Source organism: Sander lucioperca, chromosome 7, assembly GCF_008315115.2.
Source record: "Sander lucioperca isolate FBNREF2018 chromosome 7, SLUC_FBN_1.2, whole genome shotgun sequence".
NCBI classification, from domain to species: domain Eukaryota; kingdom Metazoa; phylum Chordata; class Actinopteri; order Perciformes; family Percidae; genus Sander; species Sander lucioperca.
In genome coordinates this window covers 16233527-16259318 of record NC_050179.1, presented here as the reverse complement: position 1 = coordinate 16259318, position 25792 = coordinate 16233527, and the positions used below count along the sequence as shown (strand labels likewise).

Below are 25792 nucleotides of genomic sequence, written 5' to 3'. Positions count from 1 at the left end.
TATAAGTTTTACCATTAAGGCAACAAAGCATCCATATACATTATCATACGATTATATATAAGGTAGTCTTATTCATATTCTCTTGTTGTTAATGTATTTAACTCTGCTTTTCTCAGGATGCCAATCATGCTGCGAAGCTCAAACTGTGTTCTCACAGGAAAGACGCCCATGGAGGTTTCTAAACTCAATGAATGTCCTCTGGATCCAGGTGCACAAAGGATGACACAGAATGAGAGCAATAATACAGTCAAATTATTATCAATTAATTTCACTTATTTTGTTAGTTTATTGAACAGGGGCCATGCAAGAGTTGGTTGAGCCAGAGTTAGCTATATAGCTGATTTGTATCTGCTGTCCCTGGGCAGGAAAATATAACAAGCAATACAAACAATTAAAAGCAAAACAGTTGATTGATATCTTATATTTCTTCACAGGGGGTTATTTCATTGTAAAAGGCCAGGAGAAAGTCATTCTGATCCAAGAGCAGCTGTCCAAGAATCGAATCATTGTGGAGCAGGACAGGAAGGGAGCAGTCGGAGCCTCAGTTACCAGGTACAGTAACAACATCTCCACTAACCATTTAGTCAGTGACAGATTCAAGGAATGAAGAAATAGTTTTTTCAGTGATCTGATTGGTCAGTGGTTGAGGTTAACCTGTAGCCATGCAGCGTAGGTCACCATGGTGATCCTCCCTGCTCCCGGGAAAAGCGCTGGGCTTTGAAGCCCATTTGACATAGTGGCCAAACCGTGGAATTACAACTTCCGGGTCTGTCACCATGGGCCCCAAAAAGACTTTTCCCCATTGATTTACGTAGTGAAAGAGACGTCTGTAAATCAGTGGATACATTCTTAGTTAGCGGTGGCATAAACTGGAAGTTAGCCGGCTTGGCTGGGGGTAAGTCTATAGTGTGCCTGCTCTATCGGGGTGATCTTATGCAAGTCAAACTTTTTTGGCTTAAAAAAACTGAGCAACTTTCATAGCAGCTTTGTGGTACAGGCCCCTGGAGCGACTTAAATGCCTTGTGGCATAGTGTGTATGTTTGAGGTCTAACAAACTTGTTGATTGCATTTCTTCCTCAGAAAACATTTTGCAAAGCCAATTTTATTTTTTAGCATTTTGCAATCTGCATTGTTTACATCCATGTCTGTAGATCAGTGGAACAATGTGAAGCCGTTCACTTTCTTTGTCAAACCTTCTGTTGCTTCATCTGCTCTGATTAGTTTTTTGTCTTTAATCCCAGCTCCACTCATGAGAAGAAAAGCAGAACTAATATGATTGTCAAACAAGGCAGATTCTACCTGAAGCACAACACGCTGTCAGAGGATGCCCCAATTGCCATCATATTCAAGGTAAAAGAGTTGTTGATTGTTATAATGACACAGCTAAGGGATACGAAGCATCCAATAGGGGGTGCTACGAGACAGCTAGATGATTTTAAATGAAGTTATTTTTCTCTCTGATGTTGTTGCCTCAGAGGCTGAAGCAAAATCTTCTGTTTCCAAAGTAACTTTATCTGATTAGATAACTTTATATTTTTCACTCTGTTTTGACTACAGCCTCCTGAATTGTCTGTAATAGATGATTTCACACAACATAAATAATACTTGTATTCAGTGAGAGGTTTTGATGCAGGTAAGTGTGTAGTTAGAAGTCAGTAGTTGCGGTAATTCTTGATCATTTTCATTTTGTTCTCAATGAAAATGTCAGTTAGCCAGCTGGCATCATTAACTTCTTTTCCCTCTGAGGACAAATCTCTCCAAACATGTCATCTTGTGAGCGTCGAGTGTTTGGAGCTGAAGTCATAATCCACAGGACACAGTTTGCATGCTCGCTCTATTTGCTTTGCACTTGTATATACTGGGTGACTTCTTCCCCGTCCCTCTCCGTGCTTGGCTGCAGAAACAACCTCAGATCCAGTGTGGGACAGACGGATCAGTTCCCACAGCTTCAGATTTCCATAAGCAAATGTCAGACCATCTTATGACTCCCAGTTCACCTCTCCCTCCCTGTACGCACACTTCTCCTCCTTACGCCTCCAGTTACTAGTTGCAGAATATCTACTGTGTGTGCATTTCACCTCACTGATAAAGTCTTTAGTTGGTTACATAAATTCATTAATATTATTCACACCATACATTCTTTGCTGGTCATTTACACAGGGTATGGGCGTAGAGAGTGACCAGGAGATAGTGCAGATGATCGGTACGGAGGAGCACGTCATGGCCAGCTTCGCCCCGAGCCTGGAGGAATGTCAGAAGGCCCAGATCTTCACACAGACTCAGGTACCTCAGTGTCCATGTGTGCCAGAGCTGGATGATATGGTTGAAATTATTATTACAAAATTATAGTAATACTCGGCTGATTTTACACATACAAGTCTGTTTGCTACTCACAAAGTACCCTACTAAGCCTCAGTAGGTGCTTAAATTCTCTTTTTATCTGGATTTACAAATATGGTGTATATATTGGAGTCAATGATGTAAATTTAAAAAGAAATAATACATAAATAAGTCATTACGTAGAAGTTATAGACAAAAAAGAAACTGACAAGAAAACACAAGTACAAAAATTAAAAGTGCATGATTAAAAAAATAAACTTAGTGAGTAGAACCAGTACCGGTGGCATAAAACCACTTAGGCTAAAGGCCCGGACACACAGAGCTGATAATCGGCCGTTAGACAGCCTGGCGAGGTCAGTGACTCAAGTCTGTTTGGTGTGTTCCGTGCCGTCGTCTGTCTGAGGTGCCGTCCTTCATTTGGCCGATTTGACATGTATAATCGGCGGGGCTGGCACTGCTGGCAGTCGGACTCAAGTGACCCATCTGATTGGTAGAGTGCTAACCCGGAAACGGGGAGCGGGATGAGCGTGACTAGAGTCTCTCAAAATCTGACGAAAATCTTTTAAACTGACCTTTGTTGATCTGAAATGAAGACAGATTCAGCAACTGCATGGTCTATTTCTCGCTTAAAATGTTTTCAGAAACACGTTTCGGTGAACTATTTTAGTACAATATGAGATCGTATTCTGAACAAGCCGTCACGACAGTCTGTCTTTGAATTTCCGGAGAAACAAGACCCATGTGACGTATTCGTCCAATCAGCTGCCGGTTTTCATTTTTGGGGCTACAATACAGATAAGCGCCGCCTGCTGTTATGGAGGCGTATTACGTCTCGTCACTTTGTTGTGTTCCGAGGCACTTTTTTGACCAATTTGGGGAGACTGATCAGCCCGACTGCCTTTTCTGCGTGTGTCTGAGCCTTAAGGTTTCCCTTACATTTTCATCTATGGATGCCTTAGAAAAAATGAGTTGCATAAAAACACCATTTCCTTAGGATGTTGTAAGGGAAAACCCTTTGATCTCTAAATGTTTCCGTTAGCTACTTATGTATTCCCTTACGCGATGTTAAAAGGTCCTTAGTAACCATTTTCCTCAGAGTGATGCAATGAGGATTTACTCTCCTCACAGAGCTGTTCGTTCCCTCTGCTCCCCAGTTTATCGCTCTGCGCTCGTTTTCGCCCGCTATGACACTCAAATCGCTTACCACTCATTCCAAAAAAAGAAAAAAGCTGCTTGCTCTCCGCTTACATGCTCTGCGGAAAAAAGAACTGCATAAACTATTCAGTTTTTTATAATTGAATGGCTATTCGAAGATTCGAAAATCATGACCTATCCCTCACATACCAGTCTCTTAAAAGTAAAATAACTTGTGGAACATAAGACAATGGCGGAACTTATGGTGATTGAAGAGGAGTAGAGTATAGATTTAACCGTCAGTCTATCTTTAAAATCTCTACCAAACTAGGAGGAACCATGCCTTGCCAGCTGACCTGCAAGTGTTGATTGCCTTGAGTTGTTTTTGCCTGTGGGATGTTCCAGTTGGTTGTAGGAGATGTCTCTTTCACCGCACTAAGACTAGCTTAATTGCCTTGTTAACTCATCGTAAAACACACTAGGTGCATTGCATTGGTGCATTGGGAAGAGGGTACGTATTTTTATCATGCTCCTTCATTCTTGGTTGCTTGACTCTTTGGAAATCAATAAATATACTCTTTAAAAAAGAAACTGGATGGAAACTAAATAAAACTCCCCAAACCCGTCTTAGTGAGTTTTTCCATTGTTCCAACAATCACCAACTCTGGTTTGGTTGAAATAAACCCTTTATTCACAGAGTACGTGAAAAAATGCTAGCTCTACATGCTGTTTTTCCCGGCTCCCACTCGTTCTTCAGAAGCAGACCATTAGCGAAATAAAATGACAAAAATCGCCGATATATTCGCCCAATCGCTAAACACTTGATGGCAAGGAGACAAACTAAGAGGCTTTATGTAAAACTCCTAAATGAACCCCTAAACTTAGGGAAATATTTTGCATAAGGGCCAAACTTAAGTTTGAAACTTAAGGTAGTTTATGCAACAGGGCACAGAACGTAAAGGTTTCCCTTGATAATATTCAGTTCACTACACAATCAAAAATCACATTAAACGAATGAAGAAGGAGCTTTTAAAGTCTGAGAAAATAACCCTGATGGTATCAAGGTTTTCTCAGCCTAAACTTGAACTTTTTAACAGAGCCTCTGTGGTACTAAATGTGTGTGTGGAGTTTGAGGGGCATGGGCATTTACCAGACAGGGACGGTCTCGTTAAAGTGCCCATATTATGAAAAAAAACACTTTTTCTGGGATTTGGGGTGTTATTTTGTGTCTCTGGTGCTTCCACACGCATACAAACTTGGAAAAAAACATCCATGCTGTTTTGAGTGAGATACGGGTTTCTGAATGTGTCCTGCCTTCAGTCTCCGGGTGAGCTGGTCAAAATCAGCAGGGCTTTTTACGTCACTAGCCGAAACAAGGTGGCTAACCATAGCATGCTAGCTCGTTCTGAATGGCAAAACACTGCTACAACACACACTAGTTCACCATAATCTACAAAAGAACTACTTACATGTCCCTATTCTGCAGGTATTCCACGCAAAGTTGGAAGTGTGCCCTCGTTTAGAAGAAGTCTCCCGGCTAATCCTGCTTTGTACTACTGAAGTTGTAGAAACAAACAGCTAGCTAGCTGATGTGATCCTACCTAGCTACTGCGCATGTGCGACTGCCAACAAAGATGTTACAGCTGTGAGAGGTCTCACTCTGTAGCTAAAACAGAGAGCTCAACACACAGGGTGAAAAGAGGAGCTGCAGCAATGTGCAGTACAACAAAAATATGGTGTTTTTTGAAAATTAAACCATGTAAACCTATTCTGGTACAACCTCAAAATACAATTATGAACCTGAAAATGAGCATAATATGGCCACTTTAATAGATGGAATTTGTTGCTTTAGGAAAAAAGTAGGATCCAGAATTTTTTTAACTTGCCCCATGCAGGTACCAAGCATCAAGGTATCTTGGCCTCTGCTGCATTGATATAGACCTGTTTAAATCTCTCTTTAACAAAAAAGAAGTACAGATGACAAGATTGATACCACTTTCATATCTGTACGGTAAATATAAACTTACAGACAATTTTGACTTTACTGCATGCTCAGAATAATTATTTTGGAATCAATAATTTGAAGAATGATAACAAATAATTGACAACCCCTGGAAGTCAATAAACAATGATATTGAATTATCAGCCAGCCCTAATATGCCCATTGACTCTGTCTGAAGAGCAGGATGTTGTTGTTCAGACACAGAAACAAGCGGCTCCTGTCTTTTGACAGAAGGTATTTTCTTTGTCACTCTGTGATCAGATGAATAAGGTTTTGTCTTACCACCCACTCAAGTAATGCTTTGGGTGGTTTATTCAGGAGGCCTGCGTGTTTTCTTTGACATCTACAGATGAATGCAATCGGCCAATTTGTTTTTCATAAAGATTATGTTGTTAGAGGAACCACTGATGCATTGATGAGGCCATATTTGCTTCCTAGCAACCGGTCTGCACAGCTCTCATGTTTCTCTGTCTGCCAGCCTCCATGATGTCTTTTCATGGTATTCATTGGTCATTGTACTGTGCACAATGAGGCCTAAATCTATATAATTAAAGGCAGATAAGGCTTAAGAAACTCTGTTATCAGATTATGATAAGTAATCTGCCTAAACCAAATTTGACTGTCATCTCTTTTTTTCCAGTGATATATACTTGGAAATCAGATATGATGAAGCATGATTTCATCAAATAATATATATTTTTTTATTTCTCTGAATTGGACATAACTTGTTTTATACACACTACACAGTATGGTATATATATAATATATTTATATATAATGCATTGTGGAGGGCAGGGTGGGTGGTCTTGCAAAAAGTCTTCAGCCTCATTAACCTTTGACCTTTTCTATAGTTCAGTAGAGGGCTCCAGAGGAACTCTGACTCAGGTGTTTGTGTGTGTGTGTGTGTGTGAGTGTGTGAGTGAGAGAGATTCACTTGACCTCCCATAAGCCTGATACATGTGTTTTATGTGCTCTTTCAAATTTCCACAGATGCTAATCATTTTACAATAACATTAGCTGCAAACTCACTAAATGCAGTTTAAATCATCACATTGCTAACAGAACTATTAACTAATCAGAGACTAGTCAGAGCTGGGTTTTGAACCTCAATACCTTTTTGAATACCCAATTAAAGGAGAATTTCGATTTCAACACGTAGCTCTGTTGTTTGTAAATTTGGAGTGCTGTCAGTAGCAAGAAAAACTAAAACAATTGGTGCTGCCTCCTGCTAGCGTTAGCACCCAACAGGCTTAAACAGGGCAAGTTTTAAACGTGTGTTTTTAGCCTCTAAACGTGCTCGAAATGTCATTACAAGTGCCTACCCATGTGCAGTGATTCCTTCCGAGGGAACACAGCAAATTTGACTGGAATATTGGATCGTATGCGTTTGACAATCGACTAGTGTGGACTTGACCAGAAAACAGGAAATAAACAGAGGTATGTGCACTAGCTGGATTAACACAATTTTTATGCCTTTCTGTCACATCTACTGCAGTCAGATTCGCTGTGTTCCCTCGGAAGGAATCACTGCGCATGGGTAGGCACTTGTAATGACATTTCGAGCATGTTTAGAGGCTTACAACACGTTTAAAACTTGCCCTGTTTAAGCCTGTTGGGTGCTAACGCTAGCAGGGGGATAACACAGTGTAGGCAGCACCGATTGTTTTCGGTTTTTTTTGCTACTGCCAGCACTCCAAATTTCCAAACAACAGAGCTACGGGTTGAAATTGACCGGAATTCTCCTTTAAGTATCAAAAGTTGCGGGGCGTCGATGGAAAACTGTGACTATGTTATTGACAACGTCCCCGGTTTGACTCCGGTCGAGAAACTTTGTTGCATGTCCTCCCCCTCTCTCTCCCTATATATGTCTACTGTCTGGAGTCAAAAAAACAACTTCATTCAAGTACAGAAGGTTTCCATCAAAATCAAATCATGTTCACTTTTTCTTCCTTTGACCCAATATTTCCTGAGCTTAATCTAATTTTAGATCATATTTTACAATGCAAAGTTGTTTATTCAACACAGATGCATCGACTTGTTGCATATTTTGTTAAATAAAAAAGGGTTTAAAAGTAGGGCTGTCGATTACTTAAGTTACGATACTTGCGTTACTGCTTCATTGCTTCCTGAGATCTCAAACTACAGAGCGGCCCAAAGCCCAAATCACAGAATGCACGTGCATTAATTGTGCCTCAAAAAAATTAGTTACAAATCATTTTTATATTCCTCAATCTAAGGAATCAAAAAAGTATATTGTTATCATATGCACTGTGAAATCAGGTATCACATCTGCTCCAATATCTATACATTTTCAGACACTCAGCTCTCCTGCTCCTTGACCTGTGCTGTATCTGCTGCTCTGTGTTTCAGGCTCTGAGGTACCTCGGGAATAAAGTGCGGAGACAGCGCATGTGGGGAGGCCCCAAGAAGACCAAGATGGAGGAGGCCAGAGAGCTTTTGGCATCTCTTATCCTCACACATGTCCCGGTATGTTAACCAACCAAAAAGAATCATGGATTATACTTAGTATATTCCACAAAGTATAGTCATTTTGTGTTTTGTCTGTAGGTCAAAGAGTTTAACTTTCGGGCTAAGTGTATCTACCTGGCTGTGATGGTTCGGAGGGTGATCCTAGCTCAAGGGGACAACAGGGTGGACGATAGAGATTACTATGGCAACAAACGTCTGGAGTTGGCTGGACAGGTAAGCCTCTATGCACCATGTGGTCTCATTTACTGCTTGAATTACGCCATATTTAATCCCCCATTCAGTCAGTCTTATTATATTTTCACATTACATGACAAAAACATGCTGCTCTATTAAGTTCACTTTATTTGTTAATTTGTCAACTGATCAACAGGAAATTGTAAATGAGCCAGAGTTCAGTTCTGGCATTAAAAGGCACCCTGTTGAACTGGGTGTTTATAACTGAAAGGTGTTTTCTACCTTTTCTTTACTCATAGGGCCACTCGAAAACAAAACAGGCTTGATGTTTATAATAATACATGTATAGAAAAGAACAAATAATGCTTGCATGCTTTAGTGTGAATGGATCACAGCACTGGACCAGAGGACAGCGGCGACTCCAGCCCTGATCTCTCACCTGCATCTTTGTTCCTGCCTCCTTCTTTTAATAAGACTCTCATTATTTTCCCTCAGCTTTGTTTTCCCTGTTTTGTTTTCGCCCCCTCCCCCTGTATTTCAGCCTGGCTTTGTCAGGAGAGAGATATGCAGTGGCACCAAAATCCAGAGGCTGTGGAAGCATGGGGATTTTGCAGCACCGTGACAATAGAATTGCTGCCTTGACTGGAGCGATTGAGCTAATCCGCAGGCTCGGCTCTGATAATGTAATTACTGCTGTCTTAAGGCCTTTAATTCCCCCCCCCCCCAACCTGCTCTGTATAAGGAGCAGGAGATGGGAGAGACAGGGGGGGGCGGTGCAGAGCCCTCTTTCAATAGGGGGCTTACACACTAACAACGCCAGCAATCTCCTCACTCTCCAATTATGGTTCCCTGACATTTAACTAATTGGCCAGGCTGCGCAACGGAAGCTTAATTTCTTTATTAATTTTAAGCAGCGCTGCCTGTTTGTTTTGATGTATGCTAATGCACCGGGGGCGGGGGGGGGGGGGGGGAATTGTGAGAGAGGTTGCCTCCTGTAGGCCTGGCGGAGGAGGACAGGGACTTGGGATGGAGGCCAGGTCAGGCTTATCAGTGAGCCGGCACACCTGGTTATTAAATCTGACTGTAAATGCACCTCAGCGATGATTAGAGACAGGAACAGATGTGGGGTGCCAGTAGATCTGAGAGTCAGACTAAATGTCAAAAATGTTATGACTGATGATGTCTCTCTGTCCTGTCCAGCTCTTGTCTCTGCTGTTTGAAGATCTGTTTAAGAAGTTCAACTCTGAACTAAAGAAAATCGCTGACCAGATCATCCCCAAACAGAGAGCAGCTCAGTTTGATGTGGTGAAGCACATGCGGCAGGATCAGATTACCAACGGCATGGTCAATGCCATATCCACGGTGAGTGTGGGAAAGTCGGAGACCATAACTATAAAGAAATAATTAAATAGAAAGAAAGGACCTCGTCCCCAGAGGGACTTGGTTTAAAACCTAATGCCAACAAACATCTGGACTGCTGAAGTATTTTTGAGCAACAAACAGAGTCCCTGTCAGCTCTGTCTATATGGACAGTGTTGGGCACTCAGACTACTTTTTTTGCAAGTGATATATACTGTATTTATCCGTATCCCATGGTCTTCTACAGAAGTAAACTTTTGGAATAGCGAAGTAGGTGTACATTAAGTATAGTCAAAAGAAAAATATTGTTCATACTTCAGATTTACTTAATAAACAAAACTTTTTTTTTCCATTTGAACATGGGTTAACTTGAAATTACTTTCATGAGCTACTTTTAGATCAAGAATAAAGTTTTAACTTTAGTAGCAAGTAGAGTAAGTAAATAGGCAGGGTAATAAAGAAAAGTAACTTTTCTGTTCACAGGGCAACTGGTCTCTGAAGAGATTCAAGATGGACCGTCAGGGTGTCACCCAGGTCCTGTCCCGTCTCTCCTTTATTTCGGCTCTTGGCATGATGACCAGGATCTCCTCCCAGTTTGAGAAGACCAGGAAAGTCAGCGGGCCGCGCTCCCTTCAGCCGTCACAGTGGGGCATGCTGTGTCCGTCTGACACCCCTGAGGGAGAGGTGAGTGATCTGCAGCAGCCACACCTGAGCTGTTCCTGCTGGTTATACTAACACCACCTCCTGTGGGAATGCAAACAGCTCTCCATGTTGAATATCTGAAAGACGCTGAAATCAGAGTTAAAAGTACTGTATGTATGGAGCAGAACCCCATGCCCTTAAGCATGTGTGTGCAAAGTTATTTCTTAATGTATGTTCATTATCATTATGTTCATATGTATGTTGTGATAATTGCTGTTTAAAATGTGAGTGCGCAAGCAACAGCATATTTTAGGAATTAGGGCTGCAACTAATGATGACTTCCATTATTCATTACACTATTTGTTATTTCTTGTGTACACATGTGGCACACCTGTGCATTTGCTAAATTTACCCACCTGCTGGCAAAATTCAGGTTGCATTACATTTTCTTTTTTGATCAACACCATATTTAATGTGTAAAGCACTGCTTAGTCAGTACCCTGGTTCTAGACTACACCCAGAAAGAAAGGGATGGAAGGAAGGAAGGAAGGAAAGAAAGAATATGAGTGTGAGCTTGGAAAGCAAATATACTGCTTTGAAATTTCAGTTTATTGGCCTTTATTAAAGGCTATTGGACCTTCAAGGTTGAGAAGATTTTTTGTTTTTCCCTCCTGTGACACTTAATGACTACGAGCTACCATTAAAAAGAGAAACAGGGAGGGGAGTTATTGACAGGTAGGCCCATACAGAGCTTAAATTCGCCACATGCTCTTTAAAAAATGTCATTGGATGTCAACTAAATATTGTTGTAGATTGATTTGGTGTGGCTATTTCTATACCACTAACAAGGCTCAAAATAGCACCACACTTCCACGGTAGCATAATGAGGGTCCCTACATGTAAACCGAAGCATTGAGAACTTTGTAAGTGTACAGACAGTTTATTAAAAAGATAGTTTAGAAAGACAGTACCGTTCACGTTTACATGCGGGCGCCATCTTGGGAAAACAGTCATGACCAGACGAACGACGTGTAACTTACAAAGTTCTCAACGCTTCGGTTTACATGTAGGGACCCTCATTATGCTACCGTGGAAGTGTGGTGCTATTTTGAGCCTTGTTAGTGGTATAGAAATAGCGATTTCTTTTTACTTTACCCGTGCCCCGACGACTAGCGTTATAAGCTAATTAGCGGTTTGCGATAAAACTGGTCACATTCGATTAACATGAAACCATATCCCAGAGAACGGTCGACTCAGTACACATGTGTTATTAACCCCAAGGTTCATTTTGCGCCGGATTTGTCCTTTAACGTTATTTGGTGTAATTACAAACATAACCTTCTATATAATATAATATATGTACATGGTTTATATTATTGTTTTTGGTTTGTAGGCTTGTGGTCTGGTGAAGAACTTGGCTCTGATGACCCACATCACCACCGACATGGAGGACGGTCCGATCATCAAACTGGCCTTCAATCTGGGAGTAGAAGACGTCAACCTGCTGTGTGGAGAGGAGCTCTCCTACCCAAGCGTCTTCCTCGTCTTCCTCAATGGTAAAACCCCTCCGCACCGTTGCAGCCTTATAAATAAATAAACACAAAGAGAATTAACAGTGGATGCTGTTGCTTTAGATCACTTGAAAAGAAAGTTTAATCCTCCCTGTTTTGAATGCATTGCTTATGAACATGAGAAAATATTCTGTTTAGTTTACAGAAAGCAATTTTGTATTTTGCAGGGAGGCTGATAAGTCATTAATTTCATGGCAGCAGTGGATATTATTCTTCAGTCAGAACTTGGCCCCTTAATTACTGTATATGTTTGTCTCTCCACTGATAACTGTCAAATTATATTAGCTGTCATACCATTTAATTAGTTGGTAGCAGCAGGTGTCAAAGCCCTTCAGAGTGTGTTCACTGCAAATGTGCCCTCACACAGAGGCAGAGCACAGTGTCTCCTCTGTTCTCCATTCATTTGTCTGTCAGACTTGATATGAACAAACCCCTGCAGGTAGCCTGGGCACTGCTTTCCCCAGTCTGGAGGTTCAGAGTACACTACTGTATACGCATGCTGTTTCTCTTTTTATTTCCATTTAAAGTTTGTGGATGTGAGTTTTTGTCTCCGAACTTAACCCAAATGTATAATGTACTCACTGTTTAGCACTCCCATCTTATCTTTAATTATCTGCTGCAACGTTTAGACTCATTATGGATCTTTCTTTAGACAAGTGCTGAAACAATTACTCGATTGGTCAATCGACAGAAATCGCAATTTTTATCGTCAATCATTTGAATTATTTTTCAAGGAAATATGCTAAACATGTCCGTGTTCTAGTAGTGCTGGGCTGCACTTAACTGTGTACACACAATACATAATAACCCACAACTGTCTCTTTTTAACAAGGCAATACACCATGGTACAAAAAAACAATTTGTGGCACAAACGATTTGTAAGGCTAATAATGTACATTTACAAAATTATACTGCTGAACGGGCATGTTTTTATATTCTATGTACTCCTGACAGTATAATAAGTATAAATATAAGTACAAATATAAAATATAAATACAAGTTTTTCCTCATATCGCCCAGCACTATGTTCCAGCTTCTTAAATGTCATAATTTGCTGCTTTTCTTTTTCTTATACGATAGCAAACACAATATCTTTGCATTTTAGACTGGTCAGACAAAACAAGTCATTTGAAGACGTCACATTGGGCTCTGGGAAATTCTGATATTTTATAGACAAAATTATTAGACAGATGAATTAATTATAAAAAAAAATAAAATAAAAAAAATCATTAGTTGCAACCTTACTTTAGACACAAACCGAGAAACACATGCTGGAAACAAATACATCTGACAATTATTAAACAAAGAAGTTGGCATCAGTTTGTTTACTCTCAAAGACTACCGGCTGCAGATTATGACATCCAGAAACCTAAGCAAATTAATTACTGGAAATTAGTGACGACATTGTTAACTACAGAGTCAAAGAGTGTGCCTAGCTAAACACATCAATCTTATCACCCAACTCCTGGTAAGAAAGCAAATGTAATTCCCAAAATGTTCCTTTAATCAAAGCTCAATCATTTTAAAGACTGTTACCTGGGTACAGGACTGACTCACTTCCAGGTTGCAGGACAAAATATATCTTCATGTCCAAGACTGATACCAGTATATACACTGAAAGGTGATAGTGGGTGGCAGCACTTGAGTGTTTTTGTGGTTATGTAATATGTCAAATATGTGCATGTCAACAGGTAACATTCTCGGTGTGATTCGAGATCATCCCAAACTGGTCAGCACCTTCAGACTGATGCGCAGGGCGGGTTTCATCAACGAGTTTGTGTCCATCTCCACCAACTTGACCGACCGCTGCGTCTACATCTCTTCTGATGGAGGACGTCTCTGCAGGTGGAGTAGTTTAAACCTGGACTTCAACACAAGGCATACAAAAAGCATGACAAATAAATGCTATAGGACACATTTTGTGATCAAAAACTAGTACAACACTCTAGTACAGCTAGGTCTTTGAATGGCACATTATTAAAATGTTCTAATACTGGAAATTTGAGTTCTTTGCTGGAATGGTAAAATTCAAGAACCTTTCATATTTTTTCTTCCCTGTGTTTTATTACAAAGACTATGTTAAAAAAAAAAAAAAAAAAAGTCTCATTAGTAGTTTGACAGTGTTCTGCTTTGGTCTGTGTTGTTCTCCATCAGGCCGTACATCATAGTTAAGAGGGGACAGCCGATGGTGAAAAACAAACACATGGAAGATCTGTCACAGGGCTACAGGTGAGGCTGGGAGTCCGGAGGAGTTTTTAAGAGCATATTTGTTTGCAGATAATTATGAAAGGGCCAATTGTTTTTTTTAAATAACTTAAACACACTTTTCCTGACACAGAACCTTTGAAGACTTTCTGCACGAGGGCCTGGTGGAGTACCTGGATGTCAATGAGGAGAATGACTGTCACATCGCTCTTTATGAACACATGATTAGCAAGTGAGTGGCACGTGACTCACCTGACACACTTAGAAAATAGGAAACGGTTCTCCTGATTTGTTTGTCATTCAACACGCTGGTTTCACTGCCTCTTTTATTTCTTTTTTTTTTATTTCTGTAGAGACACAACACACTTGGAGATCGAGCCCTTCACTCTGCTCGGGGTGTGCGCTGGCCTCATTCCTTACCCCCACCACAACCAGTCACCCAGAAACACATACCAGTGCGCTATGGGCAAGCAGGCCATGGGTAAGACTCAGCTGAGCAGGTAGCTTCAGTCATCTGGCAGGTCATTAAACTGTAAATATCTCAAATCCTTTCTCAAACATCCTCCTCACAGCTGCAGTGTTTACTTCTGTGCATGCATACACACAAACACAGATACAGAAAGTAATTTAATCTTACATCAAGACTATTTTTAAGCCTCCTAAATCTGCTGATTTAGAGTTTTATTTGCACAAGTTAAAATCATACAAAAGGACATTAGAATAACAAACACTATAGATACAAGCAGCCTGCTGGTTCGTCTCCCCCAAAACTCTGCTCCTGCTCTACTTCTTGTCAGAATACATTTGTTTGTGTGATTGAGTGCTTTTCGTGTGTCTGTGTCTGTGTGTGTGTGTCTGTGTGTGTGTGTGTGTGTGTGTGTGTGTGTGTGTGTGTGTGTGTGCGCGCGCGCGCGCGCATGGACATCAAACATGGGGCGCTTGCGTAGGTTCTCTTTTGTGCTGTGTGTGTGCGGAGGCCCTTTCCCTGCCAGTCAACCAGAGTGTCATTAGCAATTCATTGTGTCTGCTCTGGCTGTGCTCAGGGGGTCAGTGTGCTCAGCTGCGAAAGACCACAGAGTGCGCACCCACAGCTCCTTGGTAACCAAAACTTCCCCAAACTGCCCTGCTAACATTCGTAAGAGCCGCAGTCACCCCCGCCCCACAGCTTTACCTCCCTCCGTCCCTTCCTCCCCTCCCCCCATTATTACAAAAACACTGACTGGAACTATATTTGGCCCAATATCCTCTGCCTTGTCAGTTTTGTGTGATCAGTCCTATACATGTGCAAATCTGGTTGTGTGGCTCGGGCCTATTATCACAGACTCTGTGCTTGTAGCCTGATTGTGAAGTAATAGCATCTGACAAATGTCAAGGCTTCCAGGGAGGCCAGGCTTTATGCCATTACTCACCCCCGTTCTTCCACTCCGCTGCTCTGAGATGGTGCTAACCAGACCCAACCCCAACCCACCCAACAGGAGCATTAAACACCTATAAGCCGCTAATAATTGATTTACAGACAGTTATAAACATTGTGTGCATTGACACTGGGACTTTAAAAAGAATGTTCCACATGCAGTAAACACTAACAAGAGAGTGAGTAGTCTCGCATTGCCAGACCTATCTGCACAGCGCTGTGCAGTAAGGTCTGGTTAAATATAATTTGCTCTTACCAGTGTATCGCCGTGTGTACTTCGTCCACAGCAATCCCGCCAATTTGTCCCAAAACCTCTCAGTTAGATCGTAAATGCCGTAAACATATTCTTTGTAAATCAATAATTTCCTGAAAGAACCAAGCACACCTGCCTTGTTGCACGATTCACATTTTCTTCAAAAGTTGCCATTTTCAGCGTGTGGCTTGGTAGCTCGAAGTTTGTTGTTGTTTCCCGTTTCGAAGGGATTTTGAGAACGGCAACACACAGAGAGCGGAAGGTCAGCAGCAAAGCCTGACATCGCGCCGGATGTCAGGTTTTATCCTGGAAATGTGCTTATGTTGATCCAGACTAAAGAGTGAGTTACAGAAGTAAATTATTTATGCAAGCGTTCATCTACTCGTCATATCTCCTCTCTTCAGGTACTATTGGCTACAACCAGAGGAACCGTATCGACACTCTGATGTACTTGCTCGCGTACCCTCAGAAACCCATGGTCAAAACCAAAACCATCGAGCTGATTGACTTTGAGAAGCTGCCCGCTGGTCAGAACGCCACCGTGGCCGTGATGAGCTACAGTGGCTATGACATTGAGGACGCTCTGATCCTCAACAAAGCCTCGCTTGACAGAGGTGAGAGCTGTTTGTCTGAGTATGACAGGATTTTAGCATTTTGATCAAAATGTTTAATTGGCTTTTACCTAAAGGCTTATATTACAACATGTTTGCATCTCAACAACTTGTTCAGGTAGCTGAATCTCTATGTTTCCTTCCAGGATTTGGCCGGTGCCTTGTCTATAAAAATGCCAAGTGCACGCTCCGGCGTTACACCAACCAGACCTTTGACAAGGTAATGGGGCCCATGCTGGATGCTGTCACACGAAAGCCCATCTGGAGGCACAGCATCCTGGATGCTGATGGCATCTGCTCCCCTGGTGAGTACCAGCAGGACTGGAAGAGTCCCAGCATACCTTGCTGCTCTTTACCAGACTACTGCTCCAGTAAATGTGACCAACTGTGTCATTAATAATTTTGATTCAATGTTCAGTCTTTTACAGGTTGTCCAGTTACTTTTCTGGCATTGGCTAGTCATATGGATATTTTTTTGTCATTAACACATAAAGGGAAAATAGGTGGACAGCTGGACAAAGCTGGAAATTAAGCATTGTTAGCACTAAAGTTAGCAATAACTAATGTTAGCTTCACACTAGCTGGTGTTTTTACACTAATTTCAGTGTCCAGCTCAAGTTTTTTGACTTTAACGTGTAGTGTCTTTGTTAACCACTGTTTGTCAGAATGACCATAACTCGATAGTGGCTGCAATGCTTCATTTCCAGCTTTGTCCAGCTGTCTACCTATTTTCCCTTTATGTGTTAATGACAAAAGAAATGCCACTGCGGGGATAATGTCCCAAAGTATCTATTAAAAAATGCTAATGTCTTTCACATGCCTTACCTGTGCGCTGGCGCCAGGGTTGCCTTGGCGGAGCGGACGTCATGCTGACTGCCGAGTGAATACTGTGGTGTATACATTCAAAGTCGTACGTGGAAGTGGGAGAAGTCATTGTTCCTCCTGAACTGCACAATTTGGCACAGTTTATTGCTCTTATAGTGTAATTGGTACCACGTGTTGTCCAAAACAGTTTTTTAAATGGAACTTTGTCACTGGCATCAGTTTATTTAGTAAAATTCACATGTATATGGTGGATAGAAAGCATTCAGTCATAGGTCTCGCAGTAACACAATTTCCTGAAGGCAACATGACTGAGGAGAGTCTTCTGCCTTCTTTGTTAGGCTGTCACTCATAATTCCACGCCCCTCTGAGTTGAAGCCACGCCCCCTACGCAAAATCAGGGCCGAAAGTCTGAAACTGAAAAAAACTGATCTGAAACTGAAAAAAAAGATTTGAAGTCGTAAAAAAAATAAGTTTTGAATGTGAAAACATGAAATGTGGAACTGAAAACAAATATGAAAGTGAAAAATGAAAATTAATAATTAATTTAAAATAATTCCAGAATTTAATCTAAATTTTATTCAAACTGAAAGAAAAATTGGTACACTTATTTTTATGGTTTTATTTTTCAAGTTTTAAACCAAAACTTAAATTTTCAATTTCAAGCTTTAGTTTTTCAACTATATATATTTTTTTAACAATAATAAAATAAATAAAATATTTAATTAACAAAACATTTGGCCCTGATTTAGCTCCATATAGTCATTGATGTTTCACTCAGTGAGCAGTGTAACTCAGTTTTTCAGGTGTTTGAATGCGCTCCACTCGTACCGTAGTGTTCTGTCTTACAGCATACTGTTATATTACCGGTAATTAAACCGAAATAATATCATAAAAATTAAGAAATGAAACCATGATAACATCTCGTAAATAATTGTTGGTTAATGTAGCGTTATACTTTTAAAAAATATCAATAAACAATTTGTAATGGCTTTATTGGTTGATTGTATGCAAGAAGGCATAAACAGAATAGATCACAATTAAAGATTCACTGTTTTACAGGAAAAGAAAGGAGCCTAAAGTCTCCATTTGTTGGGGTCTTAAAAATATCTCAATCTAGTACTGATTAATGGCTTTACAACATTAGCAGAGTATCCAGCTTTCTTTTATCACAGCTTCAGTTTGTGTCTACATACACACACCACGACCCAATGAAGGACACTGTCATTGTGCAGAGAATTAATTAGTACACTTAATGTGCTTGACTACATTTAATTGAAAGTAAATAAAGAAAGGTCATTATGCTAGAAAGGTAATGCACAGGTAGTCTTTCATTGCTTGTATTTCTTTATACCAATCACAATCATCTCGGGCTGTGCTTAGTTACAAATGCAACGGTGGTGTCTTTGCAAAATAGATAGTGGAGATAACAGAAGGGATGCGCTCATAGCTGCCCATGCCTGTGTGTTTTTTTTAAACAAACCAAACTAAAGACTTATCTTGCGATGGGATCACACCAGCTGCAACGCCTAATTGGGCCAGGGGTGTAAAGTGCGGGGGCCCCTTCCCTACGCCCTTGCTCGGACCATACCCATTTTCGAACTCAGCCCTCCTTTTGATCTCAACTACACACCTGTAAGGTTTTGTGACTGTATCTTCCACGGTTGTCGGGGGTCTAAAGTTGGGAGCCCAAGGCTGTTGCTCGGACCACACCCATTTTCGAGCTTGGCCTTCATTTTGATCTCGCCTACACATCTGTAAAGTTTCGTGACTGCATCTTGCATGGTTGCAACACTGTCACGGTGACAAAATCTGGCCGCAGACATATAAACACCTGGTAAAATACTCAAAACTGCCTCTGTTGTAGTTCCTGCTACAGTAGGTGTCTCCAGGACCTCATTTTGCCATGATGACACACACATTCACAAGTTGAAAACAATACCTGCATCACTGTCATGGCTGGTAACAAGTCTAATTCAAAAACATGGAGTTGGTGTGAAGGAAGAGGCCGTCTATCTGTGCTTGTCTTTTCTGCTTGTCAATCAGAACTTGATCCAGATTTTAGACTGTAATATCTGTGACTGTTTTGGTTTCAGAATGTAACATAATTCCTTCTGAAAAGAAGTGTGTGGGGTAGGAGTCCCATCATATAAGGGCATGTAAAAGCCTGGGCAGGCCATCCTAAAACTGTGATTAACTGCGTTAAACTGTGTGATATATCTTGTGTGTGGCACAGGTGAGAAAGTGGAGAACAAGCAGGTGTTGGTGAACAAGTCCATGCCGACTGTCACCCAAACACCACTGGAGGGCAGTACCCTGCCAGGCCAGCCCCAGTACAGAGACGTGCCCATCAGGTGAGTGCACTGCAGCTGCCAACACCTCATCCACCCACCCACCTTGCTGTGGACCCACCTGTTCAATTTCTGTATGTAAAAAAAGAACAAAAAAAAAATAAATTTGATTTCTTGCATATCCTGCTGTAAAGAAAATCACATTTTTCTTTCTGCAGCTATAAGGGCTCAACAGACTCGTACATCGAGAAGGTCATGATCTCATCCAACGCTGAAGATGCTTTCCTCATCAAGATCCTCTTAAGGCAGACCAGGAGACCAGAGATAGGAGACAAGTTCAGCAGTCGGCACGGACAGAAAGGTGCCAACCTCATCACTGTCACACCATATTCTATCTGAAAAGAGCAGCATGTTGAGCTCAAACCTAAATGTGCAAAAAAAAAAAAAAGAGGACTGCATTAATATTCACCGCTTTGAGCCCCAAATTTGAGCCTGTCATGAAAGATTGTAAATGACAGGGAAAAAAAACGTTGGTCGTCTCTGTGCCTGAACATTTGTTGAGTCAAGTCCCAGTAGCTGTTGCTCTGTCACTGCCCCCCTGTTCTCATCTTTCAAGAGCTCTTTTCAATTAATTGGCTCTTTGTCCTGTGCCAGACTATGCAAATTTATTACACCCCAGCAGTATTCTACAGCTACTGGAGAAAAAGTGTTTACAACCTCCATTGTTTTGCAGCACCTCCCCTATAGAGGGCTTGTATGATGTTTTAATCAAAAAGCTAACTGGCGCCATGCATAATTTACTCTCCTCATTAACGCTGTGGCCACTGGGCGGTCAGCTCGGGATGGGACAATGTCTTCTGTCTCAGATAGTGACGAAGAGAGAGGGGTCGCCAGGGGGTTAGCTGGTGATCTGGATGGAAACCCCCAGATGTGCTACTGATTTACGGCTTTTTAATCAGAGCTCTTTGCAGTCACGTTAAGGTGTTCACAGCTACTTTAGAATAAACAAATGTTTGTTAAACTAATTTTTTTTGCTCCAGTGGGGTTTGTTTATGTATGTTGAATTTACCACATTTTATTGTTTTACAAATATTTCAAACTGAATCCTAAATCAAGTTTTTATTATTTTATTAGAAGTGAATTTAGCTGCAGCAATAGATCTCCCAGCTACTCATGACTAGTCTCATAAGTCCTGGTCAGCAGAGCAGAATAAGTTAATCATTTACACGCACACACATACACAGCTGTGGAGATGGGGGAGGAGGTGGAGGGGTTGTCAGTAGTAGGGGCCCATTGTGCGAGCCGCCAGCGTGGGGCTGTATGAGCTGTGTTGGAGGGCTCTGGACCCTTGCTGTTGTCTTGCCTTTCTCTGCTGATTTCATGCCTCTTTTATCATTCACTTTCACACAAAACAAACAACACAGAGGATGTCTGCTATGGGAACTAGTGTCTCTCTCTCTCTCTCTGAGGTCTTTCCAATCATCTTCTCCTCCATTTTCCACTCTCTTTCCTCCTCCTCTCTTTCCTCCTTTATCCTACTTTTACCCTGATATTCTAACTTTTTGTGCTGCCTTTTCTTTCTTTTTCTTTTCCCCTTTTACCTTTTCTTCTGGCTCTGCCATACTCGCCTTTTCTCTTTTCTTTTCTTTTCACCTTCTTCCTGCTCTTGGATGACTTTCCAGTAAATTGCTGTACTTGTTCCCAGTCAACATCCTGTTACTACATCCTGCATGGCATCAGCAGTCTGCTGTGTGCTGTGTCCCTGACTGGTCGGCTAATAGTGAATTTTTCCCACGTGCACGGATTCAATTTCTCCTCTCCAGTTGATCCCCTTCACTTCCTCTGAGTTAAACTGAAAGTCATGGATGTGTAATCCCGGTCTCCCTGTCAAGCTAAGCACCTTCCTACACTTCCTGCCCTCCTTCACTTCTCTCCTCTTTCTCTTTTTTTCATTTGCAAATGGGCCTACAATATGTTTACCCTAGCCAGGGGAGAGTGCTTCGGCCCCTCAGCAAACATTTGCACTCACACTTAAACTCCTGGCTACCAGGGTGCTTGCCCCCCATACCATGTGAATCAAAAGAGGACCCTGTCTGTCCACATATGTATGGAAAGGTCATGCTCCGCCAGAGGTCCACACCAAACCTCCCTGCAGCATTACACACAACAAAACGTTTTCTAGATGTTTGCACTTTTTTTTTGGTCAAAATGATGTTGTCTGTTAGGTTAGTGGGTAAAGCTGGTTTGACTTTGGTTATTTTTGCTTGATAAATAACCTCAAAATCAATTAAGTATTTAAAATATTTTGTTTAATTTTTGGTTGATTGAATCATTACTAAATGGACAAATTCTTGCCACATTAAATAGAGATAAATCCCTTGTTGTTGTGCTTCCTCTACAATTTCTGTAAAAGTACAGTCCTGCTGCTGTGTGTACAGATGTGTGCATTGACTTCAATATGTTTTTCTTTTCTCTCTCTGTGTGTGTGTGTGTGTGTGTGTGTGTGTGTGTGTGTGTGTGTGTGTGTGTGTGTCAGGTGTTTGTGGCCTCATCGTTCCACAGGAGGACATGCCGTTCTGTGACACGGGCATCTGTCCAGATATTATCATGAACCCTCATGGGTATCCCTCCAGAATGACGGTACAAACTGTGGAAAAACATATCTTGTTGGGCTCAAACTAACAACATTGTTTTTTTATAACAAATTAGCTGCTTTTATGGTTTTATTTCATTGTTTTGTCCATAAAATGTCTGAAAAGAATGTAAAATGCCAATAACAATTGCAACAAAGGTGATGTATTCAAATTAGGGCTGCAACTAATGATTATTTTCATTATTTGTTAATCAGATGATTCTTTTCTTGACTAATCGATCAATCATTTAGTCTATAAAATGTCTTTAAAATGATCAGATTGGAGCTGCTGGAATCAGCGTTCTGCATTTCTGTTTGAGAGAGTCAAATGATAAATCAATTATCACAGTAGTTGGGAAATAATTTTCTGTTAAATAATTAGTTGATTGAATAATCATTTCAGCTCTCATATTTTGTGTAACATTTGTCTGATAGGTCAAATCAACTTTAATTTTGAATTTAAATTTGGTAATTTGACACCTAATCCAAAACCTGTAGACAGTTATTTGTGTTATTTGTGAGTTCAGTCTGAATCCCCTCTATCCCTGTGTTGACCGTCACTCTTCATAAGTTTGTGTCGACTCTTCTGAGACAAAACCCTCATTATCCCCGCTCCTTTTCTCTTTGAGTTATCATTGGCTTCCAGAGCACACGTCCATTGACGCCGCTAAGCAGCAATCTTACTGTTCACAAACAGATATTTGTTGCTGCGGAGACGGCTGCCAGCGAAGCCGCCGCCTGTAGCAATGTGTTGAAGTTTTATCAAACATGCACAGTACATATGAACCGTAATATGGTGCTGAATGTGAATGACATGAAACTTGGCCCTGTTTCTGCCTGCTTTTTGTCCCTTACACTGTAAAAACTTGAATGATCTTTACTGCTAAAGTTGTCAGTGCCAGTGTGTTTGCTCGCTGTCGTCGTCATGGAAAAGACTCAGAAATGTTTGGCTCGGGAGGATGTTTCTGTGGCCTGAGAGTGAAATGAGAGTAGGTGTTTCCTTTTATGTGATGGGGTCAGGGGTCCTCTGGGTGCGACCTCAGTGGAATTGTTGAAATCAGTCATCCTTAGACTGCTGGTCCCACCCCAAGGGGTACATGTGTAATCTAATCTCACCCAAAACGTCAACATTTGTTAGCAGGAGAGAGTTTAAGTCACAAAAGATGTATCTTATGAACAGATGACATTGTTACATTCGAGGACTTCAAAGAATGTGTCTGATTGTGCCAGGTGGGAAAGTTGATTGAACTGCTGGCTGGGAAGGCGGGAGTCCTGGACGGACGGTTTCACTATGGTACGGCCTTCGGAGGCAGCAAGGTGAAGGATGTATGTGAGGATCTCATTCGCTATGGATACAACTACCAGGGCAAGGACTACGTCACCTCAGGAATCACTGGGTAATAAAGAGCTTATGTTTCATCCCATTGAACAAAACTCAAACATACATCCCATTACTAGTTGTTTTTGTAATGGCTGTTTCTTTCTTTCTTTACAGTAAGAGTTTGTGAAAACCTAAAACTAGCCTGTGATAGAAAATCATTATAACCGACATATTGAATCCCTTTCTCAGGGCGATGTCATGGTTTCATGGTTATGCAGTTGTAAACAAAGACTGTTCTGATAACTCTTCCTTGTTGGTGTCTTTAATGAAACTCTGATATTGGATTCCTAAAGAGTTGGCTGCTAAAGATCAACCCTTTTTTGATTATGCAAGAAATGTATTTTTATTGTATTCATAAATGTCACAATGTCCATATTTGCCTATCTGGGCTGCACACAAGCGGACATGCAGGGGTTTTGCATTTACATTTTTTTCTTAGTGTTTCAAATCTGCCTCCCAAAAGGAAAGATGTTGGGATCAACCAATCAGCTTGTTTGATTCGTTGAACTACAGTTTCAGCCGTACTGTTGTTTTTTTTGCTTTTGATTTTCCAACAACATAGCTTGTAAAAACATAGCATCTTGGCAGCCAACTGTCAAATGTAGGGTGTCTGAGCTTCCCAGAGACACCTGAATGCACCATATCCTCACAATGTTTTCAGCATCAGGTGTTTTCAAAGGAATAGTTCATATCTTTTGAAGTGGGGTTGCATGAGATACTTATCCATAGTCGGTGTATTACCTACAGTAAATGGCAGTCCCCACGCCCCAGTTTGGAGAAGCAGACAGGAGTCCCGACATGGAAGCTAAACGGTGTACTGCTGTGGACAGGGGTAGCAAATAAACATATTTAAGCCACCTAAAAAAAAATCGACATCAGTTTAAGTGTACGCTGTATTTATTATATACTATATTTTCACAGATTTACCTTGCCATGAGACAGCCCTTTACAACGAGGAGCTGAAGCTGTTATATCGCTCTTTTCAAAGTCACCAGACTCTATTGACAAAAACAGTAATTTTACCTTGCAAGTTGGTTATTTTGTGTTATTGTGTGACTTTGTTGTTTTAAAAGGGTTAGGAACTATGTCTCAAATGTTCATTTTTGACTGTTTTTTATGTTATTAAATTGTATCCTAATAAAGATATTCTGTATTGTAGTATTGACTAGATCTTTATGGATGCATTAGCTTGATATCTACGTATTTTCTTCAGGGAACCTCTGGAGGCTTATATCTACTTTGGACCGGTGTATTATCAGAAACTGAAGCACATGGTGCTCGACAAAATGCACGCGAGAGCCCGAGGACCCAGAGCTGTTCTCACCAGGTAATAACAAGTCCTATTATAAAGTATATAGAAATAACAAAAATAAAACAGTGTTGCTCTCATATACAAATATCTCTGTTACTATAGTGATATTATTATGCTTCTGTCCCGCTATCAGACAGCCTACGGAGGGTCGCTCCAGAGACGGAGGTCTGCGTCTGGGCGAGATGGAACGTGACTGTCTGATTGGCTACGGAGCAAGCATGTTGCTGCTGGAGCGCCTCATGATCTCCAGTGACGCCTTTGAGGTGGACGTGTGCGGGCAGTGCGGCCTGTTGGGATACTCTGGGTGGTAAGTTCAACACTTCTGTCGTCAACTGCCGATCTGCTGATCAGTTTCTCCCGGAAAACAATGTACAGGCTAACCTTTTTAGTAGGTTATTGTAGGTGCCTTAAAGCTCCTGTGTGGTGAGATGCACTTACAACCGGGTAAAGAAAGAGTCTAGATGTTGGTTTGTAAATATCACAGATGTCTGAAGTGATCACAGGATTGGTTACAAACTGAATCTATAAACTCTACAAAACATGGGGTGATTTTTGACAGCTATCGAACTCGTACTAGTCCTCCGATCTGATGGAATGATCTGAAGTCATTATTCCACTGGTTTGTCTCCAGTTTGATTCTCACTTTCTATCTTCCAGGTGTCACTACTGTAAGTCTTCCTGCCACGTTTCCTCCCTGCGTATCCCGTACGCTTGCAAGCTGCTGTTCCAGGAGCTGCAGTCCATGAACATCATCCCCCGACTTAAACTGTCGCGCTACAACGAGTGATCAGGACAGGAACAGAAACACAGTCTATGTGAGTGAAAGGTTTCGAGTTAGAGATATAGTTTACAAAGAATGAAACCGATTGATTTGGAAAAGATGTTAGAGCTTTGAATGACCAGGAAGAAACAGACTAAAGCTTTAACAAATTTGGATTTTGACATTTTTGTTGATTTTCACAACCAAAACAATGTAAAGTTTCTCATTTATGTTGATACTCTTTCACCATTATGTTTTTTTTCTATGTGTACATAATAAACACAAAAAATATTTCTCAATCAGCTGCTGTGTTCTTTTAACTTCCTGTTTAGTTACAAATTTAAAAATAGGAACTTAAAAATCCTAAAAAAAAAATGCTCTCAAATCTAAATGCAATGA

At 41.0% G+C, this 25792-nt stretch overlaps 1 protein-coding gene across 1 annotated transcript in view; it reads left to right on the top strand.

Annotated features, from left to right (window-relative positions):
• The window catches only part of polr3b (polymerase (RNA) III (DNA directed) polypeptide B), a 29520-nt gene extending 3866 nt beyond the window's left edge, over positions 1 to 25654 (top strand). Inside the window, exons 7-28 of the mRNA XM_031317159.2 lie at positions 117 to 208; positions 435 to 552; positions 1242 to 1350; positions 2161 to 2283; positions 7847 to 7963; positions 8045 to 8179; positions 9341 to 9502; positions 9983 to 10183; positions 11535 to 11697; positions 13404 to 13557; positions 13867 to 13941; positions 14051 to 14149; positions 14271 to 14398; positions 15989 to 16198; positions 16342 to 16500; positions 19254 to 19371; positions 19527 to 19669; positions 21845 to 21948; positions 23171 to 23337; positions 24535 to 24648; positions 24767 to 24940; positions 25291 to 25654. Coding sequence (XP_031173019.1) covers positions 117 to 208; positions 435 to 552; positions 1242 to 1350; positions 2161 to 2283; positions 7847 to 7963; positions 8045 to 8179; positions 9341 to 9502; positions 9983 to 10183; positions 11535 to 11697; positions 13404 to 13557; positions 13867 to 13941; positions 14051 to 14149; positions 14271 to 14398; positions 15989 to 16198; positions 16342 to 16500; positions 19254 to 19371; positions 19527 to 19669; positions 21845 to 21948; positions 23171 to 23337; positions 24535 to 24648; positions 24767 to 24940; positions 25291 to 25420 — 2995 coding nt within the window. The 3' untranslated portion in view covers positions 25421 to 25654. The remainder of the gene's footprint in view (positions 1 to 116; positions 209 to 434; positions 553 to 1241; positions 1351 to 2160; positions 2284 to 7846; positions 7964 to 8044; positions 8180 to 9340; positions 9503 to 9982; positions 10184 to 11534; positions 11698 to 13403; positions 13558 to 13866; positions 13942 to 14050; positions 14150 to 14270; positions 14399 to 15988; positions 16199 to 16341; positions 16501 to 19253; positions 19372 to 19526; positions 19670 to 21844; positions 21949 to 23170; positions 23338 to 24534; positions 24649 to 24766; positions 24941 to 25290) is intronic.
• The last annotated feature ends 138 nt before the right edge of the window (positions 25655 to 25792 follow it).